Genomic DNA, 7,700 nt, shown 5'->3' with positions numbered 1-7,700 from the left:
AAACAACAACGACGTACGTATTTTTAAACCCCAAGGAGGGAATCAAGTACTTCCGGTACAATTGGCACTTGACAAAAAAAAATTCTCTCTTATGGCGTCATCACCAAACGTCAGTAAAAGGCGGGGATACTGCTTTGCATCAACCGCATGGTAACAATTTCTCAACATCTGTACTTATGTTTTTTTTATTTTATTTTTTTTAATACCCGTCCCTTTCCTGAAAGTGACAATAAGAATTAAACCACTTATGTAATCAGCATTTCTTAAATTAAAATCAGTTCCCGAACACAGTCATGACAATGACATGATGCTTCTTGCTAACCTCTAATTAACATGTGAAGACAACAAACGATAATTAGCCACCATTCATAATAATACACCGAATTCTACTTGTAAATCAATGACAACTTGACAACAATAACAACAATTTTAAAACCAATACTGGTAACATTACAGCTCTGCTTATGTTCTGGCTTTGACATGATTTGGGTGTGTATTGTGGTTTTACTGGTTGCCAATATTATAAATAGCGCGCTCATGCTGTGAGTAGCTGTGTGTGTGTATGAGTGTTTGTTTTTTTTTGTGTGTGTGTGCGATGTCCATTAGCCAACAACTCATTTGTTGACTGTTAGCTGGTTAATAAAGTTCAGCAATGCTACTAGAAAAGATATGGATCGTTTTCACCAGCAGAATTCTTCTTCTTCTTCTCCTTCTTCTTCTTCTTCTTCTTCTTCTTCTTATTATTATTATTATTATTATTATTATTTAACTTGAGGGGCAAGCGTTAGGATGAAAATACTGTATTACACTATTGTCATACGCATAGTAACACTACACAATGACATTCTTATTCTGTTCACTTCCCCTAGCAGACCTATAGAGAAACTTAGAGAGCAAATAATAAAGTAGACAATAGTAGGCAGTGCAAATAGTAGGCAGTGCAAATAGTGCAAAATATGAGCAGCATTCCTGCAATTTTTTTTTAATATTATGATTAATTACTTCAAAATGGTGACGGCCTGATCAATGACGTAAGTAGAATTCACAAATCCCTCTCTGCCCCCCCGCACTCTGACGTGTGTGTCCCACGCCTGGACTATTGGACTTGCAGCGGAATGTGCTTTTGGCAGAAACTCAATCCATAACAAACACAGCAGCTAAATATAGAAACAGTCACTTAGTCGAACAGAGACTACAGAGTTCCGGGGGGTCTTCGCACAGTGATGCGGTGGAAATAACACACGGGCAGCCGAGTGAACTTGGATTCCCCTCTAAAAGCTTCCGGAAACGTCTTTTCGCTGTTATTTTGACAGCATCGACGTTTGATGAACTTTGCCCTTCAGGCGGTGGACAGCGCGGCGGGTCGCGGCCCGGAGGGCGGCGGAGCGAACATGGAGAACCTTCAGAAGCAGCTGCTGTGTCCCGTCTGCCTGGAGATGTTCACCAAACCTGTCGTCATCCTGCCCTGTCAGCACAACCTCTGCAGGAAGTGCGCCAACGATGTTTTCCAGGCCTGTGACCACCTCAATTTGCTCCCACTATAATATTACCTTATATTTTTGACATTATTAACCGTTTGTTTGACTATTTTTAAGTTAAATTTTGATACAGCTTTTTCATGGAAGTTGGCATGTTTCATTTGCATATGTGGGCCAGACAAAACAATGTGGTGGACCAAATCAGGCCCCTGAGCCTGGAGTTTGACATCTGTCTTCTAGAGCATTTTTATGGTGCTAATGAAAATATGGTACCTGTGACATTGCAGTCATCCAACCCATCATGGCAGTCCCGCGGGTCAACCAGCGTGGGGAGTCGCTTCCGCTGCCCGTCGTGTCGACACGAGGTGGTCTTGGACCGTCACGGAGTTTACGGTCTGCAGAGGAACCTGCTGGTGGAGAACATCATCGACGCGTACCGCAAACAACAGGACTTAAGGTCGGCTCCTCCTAATAAGACAGACCAGACAAAAAAAATGTATTTTTCAGCAAAATAAACAAACTAAAAAAAAAAGGAACGAAAGCAAAAAACAAAAGCAAAATCTCTACTTCGCTGATTTTGCATACTGCGGGTATTTTGGGGAGCATAACCCCGCGATAAACAAGGGAATACTGTTTGTTTTTCCATATGCAGTATGTTTTTTTCATTGATTTAGTTTTCTCCTAATTATTCTGTCCTGTCATTATTTCTTCATTCGTGAATTAATCTTTTTCCATTTATTCTAAAAGTTAAAAAGAAAAAAGAAAAAACCGCACTGAAAAATCCGTAAACACTATTCGTACTGCATAACAACGCAATCATGCTGCGTAGTTGTAGTAACAAACATGGCCGCAAGAGAGCAGCATTTCACCCACCTTTGTTTTCAATTTAAATTTTTCGTCACGCGACATTTTTTTCATGAGTAATTTTCATTTTTCACTTATTACTAATCACTGAAATAATGAATAATTATTAAATAATCATTGGGATTATCTTGAGTGGATATAAATCCCGCCTTTGAACTCCTATTTTAAAATCAAAGTAACCTAGTAGTAAATGCTCTAAAAATATGAATGTAAATTTAAACTTTTTTATAAAAATAAATGAGAATACCAAAATCTAATGTCACAAACCTGCTGTAACTGATTAGGGGAAAAACGTTCTGTATGCGTCCACGTAGGATGTCTTGTAATTATTGTACGCCTAACCTCATAAACATTGTATGAACATTATTGCATAATAGATTAGCAATACTGACATGATCGATTGTAATTTTGGCGGCAGGAAGCTGAAGAAAACGTGTTGTGGTCACATTGGGATGATGAGGAGTATGTGTCACGTTCACGCTGAGTGTGTTTGCAGATGGGTGCCGCCATCCCATAATAGACGGGATTCTTCTCATTGGCCAGGCGTGACACATCGCATTTACTCAAACGTCCTCAGACACTTGACTCATTTCATCATTATTTCATTGGAACTACAAACAAAATGTGTTGTCACGTATTTTGGGCTTATTGTTGCATCATGGGATGCGACTTCCTGTCCGGACAGAATGTCCAGCGTGAAGCCGGAGTCGCTGACGTGCGAGGAGCACGAGGACGAGAAGATCAACATCTACTGTTTGTCCTGTCAGACGCCAACGTGCTCCATGTGCAAGGTGTTTGGACGCCACAAAGAGTGTGACGTGGCGCCACTCAGCAGCGTCTATATCAGACTCAAGGTACATGGAACGATTTGGGACACCATGAAACAAGATGGGACATGATTGCGGACATTACGGGTCACTTTGGAACGATATGAGATGCCATGACGTAAAATAGGACTTATTCGGGGACTATAGGATGCTATGGAACAAAAAAGGTCATAAAAGGGGCACGAATGAAGAAAACGGACATGATAGGACACAAATGGACAGAATGAGACGCCGTTACTATTTGGGACATCAAGAAACAAAATAGGACATACTTGGGGATATTATGGGATACCATGGAACAATATGAGACTTCATAAAACAAAATAGGACATATTAAGAGACATTATATGACACTGTGGAACAATTTGAGACACCATGAAACAAAATTGGGCATAATTGGGGACATTACGGGACACTAAAGAAAAATATGAAATGTGATTAAATAAAATAGGACATATTAATGTTCTATAGGATGCTACGGAATGAAGTCGCTCATTAAGGGGCACGATTGAACAAAATGGACATAATAAAACACAAAGGGACAGAACGAGGCATAACAGAGACGTGTTGGATAGTATGGAACAAAAAATGGACATAGTAGGGCATAAGGAAAATGGAAATTAAAAAAAAAATATCAGGGGATATTATGGAACAAAATGGGACACCATAAAAAATGGGACATAAGACAGAAAGGGGACAGAGTGAGCCATGATAGGAAATATAGAGGACACAAGTGGACATAATATGAATTTATTGGGACATAAAAGAACAAAATGGGGCAAAACTGGAAACATAATGGTGAACCAAAAGAGAAAATGATAGGACATAAAGTGTCTTAATGGGATACCTGAGAGAAGTGTAGTGGTCCTAATATAAAACCTTGCAGAACGCCACTCTCGACTACACACGCAGTTTAGGGAAAAAAAAAAAAAAAAGAAAAGAAATGAGACCAAACATGACGATGGAAAAGGAGTGTGAAGGTCAGTTGCGATGAAGTCATTTTAAGCATTTGACTCACACAAAGACACAAAAAAAAGTGTGTGTAAATGTGTGAGTGTGTCCAGATGGCGATGTTGACATTTGTCCGCCATCTCGCGTTGTGATTCACTATATCTGAAATGGAGATGAAGATGCGCGATTCTATGATGAGACCAAAAAAGACGTATGTATCAATTGTCCTCTAGTTGTGTCTTTTTTTTTGTTTTTTTTTCAGACGGAATTGAGCGACAGCATCGCCGGACTTGTCGCCAGCAATGACAACATCCAAGCTGCCATCACGCACATGGAGGGAGTGTGTAACGCAGTCCAGGTAACGTGCAGCGAAATACAGTTAGATTAGAAACGGTATATTGGTCGTTCTTCACGGAGGATAAAGAATATATGCGAATGAGTATTGTTATTTTTTTCCCCCAAGTCACGCCACAATTTGTGTTCAACACATTGATGCTATTTGTTAGCCTGTTAATGGCATTTTCCATCAGCTGTTAGCACTATGCTAATCAAAAATATGCTGCTCATATTTTGAAAAACCTCAAAGGCAGGTCGCTCATATCTCAAGGCACCACTTTACATTTGGTCTTAACATCTATGAAAGCGTACTTTGCGTCCTCAGGGGAACAACAAAATACGGCTATACTGGACATGTTATATGGGTTGTTCTTCACAGATGATAAAGAATATATTCAAGCATATATGGTTATTTTTTTCATGTCTCTCCAGCATTTGTGTTCAAATATGTGTTGCTAAAAATGGTAAAAAAACAAAAAACATCATCACATAGATGCTATTGGTTAATCTATAGCCTTTCCCATTTTCTGTTAGCATTATGCTAATCAACAGAATGTTGTAAAAACTCATATTTTGAAAATCTCAAACTCAGATCGCTCATATCTCGAGACGTCACTGTATAAATTTGGACCATCCATCAAAGTGTTTTGTGTCCTCGAGAGAGCACTGTCACAAAGAAATACGGTTATACTCAACATGTTATATTGGTAGTTTTTCACAGATGATAAAGAATACATGCAAGCAATTATGATTATATTTTTTTTCTTGTGTCTCTCCACAAATATCTGTCGCTACAAGGGTTAAACAACAACACACCAACACATCAATGCTTTTTGTTAGCCAATCTATGGCATTTCCCACTATTTGTTAGCATCAAGCTAATCATATGTATGCTGCATGTTTTGGAGAACCTGAAACTCAGGTTGCTCATATCTAAAGGCGGCAACTGTGTCAATTTTGCGTTCTCAGGAGAACGCCCGCCACCGTCGGGAAGACATTGCTAGCCAGTTTGAGGCTCTGACGGCCATCTTGGATGAGCGAAAGCAGGAGCTGGTGGCTCTGATCACCCGGGAGCAAGACGAAGAGCTGCAGCGTATACGGCAGCTCATCTGCGAGCACGGGCAGAGGCTGGAGGACAGGAGACAGTTGGTGGAGACGGCCGTGCATGCCGACGACCACACGCACGCGGCGGTCTTCGTCCAGGCCAGTCTTCTAAATATCTAGCCGTCCGTCCATCTGTCCATCCCATCATCCAATCTGAGTCCCATTCAAAGCAGTAAGATTCCAGTGATGTTCCGTTGCGTTTGTCTTGCTGGTGTCCCTACATTTTTGTCCACATTGGTGTCCAAATCGTCCCATATGTTTGCCTTCATGGCACCAACATTTTTTTATCCCTTTGGTGTCAAAAATGTTTTGTCCTCACGAATAGCTCTAATCCAAACCAAAGCTTTTGTCCTCATGGTGTCCTACTATACTTTTGTACTCCTCGCATCCCAATACTATTGACTACCTCAAAACATTTTTCCCCAATGGTATCTTTTGTCTGCTTCCAAAAGCTTTTGCACTCATGGTGTCCCAATACTTTTGTCCTCAATGTTCCCCAATACATTTGTCCTCAAGGCATCCCAGCACATTAGTCCTCACAGTATCCTAATCCTGTTGTACGCATGGTGTCCCAACACTTTTGTCCTAAGGACTTCCCATTACTTTTGTCTTCATGGTCCATCAGGAGATTTGTCCTCAAAGCATCTGAATAGTTTTGTCCTTACTGTCCTAATCCATCTGTCTTCATGGTGTCCCTGTACTTTTGCCCTCAAAGTATCTCAGTACCTTCGTCCTCATGGTGTCTCAATGCTTTTGTCCTGAATGCATCTTAACCTTTCTTGTCCTCATGCTGTCCCAATACTTTTGTCCTCACCGCATCTTAATCCTCAATCCTACTACTTTTGTTCTCACCTTTATCCTACTCCATTTGTCTTGATGGTCTCCCAATCATTTTGTCCTCATTGCATTGCATTCAAATCATATTGTCCTCAGGGTGTCCCGGTGCATATGTCCTCAAGGCATTTTAGTAAATTTGTCTAAAATGCATTCTATTTTTTTTGGTGCCCAAATACTTTTGTCTTCATTCTTAACTTTTTCGTCCCTGTCCCAGTATTATAACTGCAACTTAATGTTTTTGTCCAAGTGGTGTCCCAATACTTTTGTCCTTGTGATACTTTTCTTTCTTTCTTACAGAATGTCACTGTCATACTGGACAAGTAAGTGGTGTGTTGTGCTGGATCCTGCTAGCGCATGTATCTGTTTTTATGGGTTTTAGTATTTGATTTGTTATTTTTATTTTAGCAAAATATGTCTTTTTGTCACCAGGATGTCGGCGTGCGCCCGAGACGCCAACGTCCTGCGTCCGCAGCTGTCCTTCGACAACATGAGCCATTTCGTCATCGACGTGGACGACATCGCAGACATGTTGAACGACATCCACTTCCGACGCGGTTTGTACGTCACGCCGCGGCGTCTTAGCGTAGAAGTCACATGACTTACATATTTTCAGCTGAAGACGATCTTGAAGACGACTCCGAAGTGGACTGACGCCCTCCGCTTGCACTTTGTGAGGCGAGAAGACAAGTAGAAAATGATGTGTGTCCATTTTCTGCCTTCACAAAAAAAAATTACAAAATAATTAAAATATGTCAGTTCTCAACTTTTTTTTTATCCTTCAAAAGGTCAACATGGGTCGAGGACGTCCCTTATGAGGTCCCTTCACTCACTGCAGGTGTCTGAGGAGCCATGAGGTTTTTGCTCATATTTGCCTCATTTCTATTTTTGTGTACTTGTGTGCGCTGTGTGTGTATTTTGTGTGTATTCAAGCAGGATGTGATTAACATTGCACACCATTGTAGTTTGATTAGCTTAATGCTAACAGACATTTGAATACGGCGCGCAGCAACACATGTAGACAGACATTTTTTTTTTTCCGCAGCAAAAAATATCTACTATGTAGTCATAGTAGTTGTAAAAGTCTTCCTTATTTGTCAAAAAAAAAATATTATACTGCCCCCGGTGGCCAAGTCACACACCAGAAGGTGATGCAATGATTTAAATCTGTTTTGTACTTTGTTTTAAATATTGTTTTCATGATGTACATTTTCAACAGGAAATTTTAACTTAATAAAAACAAATAGTGATATATTTGACTGATTGAAATTGATTTTTTACTTTTTCTTCATTTGCAGAAAGGACA

The 7,700-nt window shown here is 40.2% G+C and overlaps 1 protein-coding gene across 7 annotated transcripts; it reads left to right on the top strand.

The window, feature by feature from the left end:
- Positions 1-128: 128 nt before the first annotated feature.
- trim54 (tripartite motif containing 54) lies at positions 129-7,590 on the top strand. 7 transcript variants are annotated; one of them, XM_088403885.1, is made up of 9 exons: positions 129-150; positions 1,344-1,511; positions 1,766-1,935; positions 3,028-3,196; positions 4,383-4,478; positions 5,426-5,659; positions 6,827-6,955; positions 7,011-7,096; positions 7,183-7,590. In XM_088403885.1, exons 1-8 carry the CDS (start codon positions 148-150, stop codon positions 7,086-7,088), a joined length of 1,047 nt encoding a protein of 348 aa, XP_088260011.1. In that variant the 5' UTR covers positions 129-147; the 3' UTR covers positions 7,089-7,096; positions 7,183-7,590. The 7 variants fall into 7 exon arrangements, 3 of the variants coding, with proteins under 3 accessions (XP_088260011.1, XP_088260010.1, XP_088260012.1); XR_015863866.1 differs by lacking the exon at positions 129-150 and adding an exon at positions 6,695-6,717 and having other exon boundaries at positions 1,084-1,511; positions 7,183-7,589; XM_088403886.1 differs by lacking the exon at positions 129-150 and adding an exon at positions 6,695-6,717 and having other exon boundaries at positions 1,085-1,511; positions 6,827-6,951; positions 7,183-7,585.
- Positions 7,591-7,700: the final 110 nt, after the last annotated feature.

Source organism: Hippichthys cyanospilos, chromosome 20 (genome assembly GCF_059441005.1).
Source record: "Hippichthys cyanospilos isolate Australia breed blue-spotted pipefish chromosome 20, RoL_Hcya_1.0, whole genome shotgun sequence".
NCBI classification, from domain to species: Eukaryota; Metazoa; Chordata; class Actinopteri; order Syngnathiformes; family Syngnathidae; genus Hippichthys; species Hippichthys cyanospilos.
The sequence above is the reverse complement of the archived record's forward strand: the minus strand, read 5'-3'. Positions and strand labels throughout refer to the sequence as shown.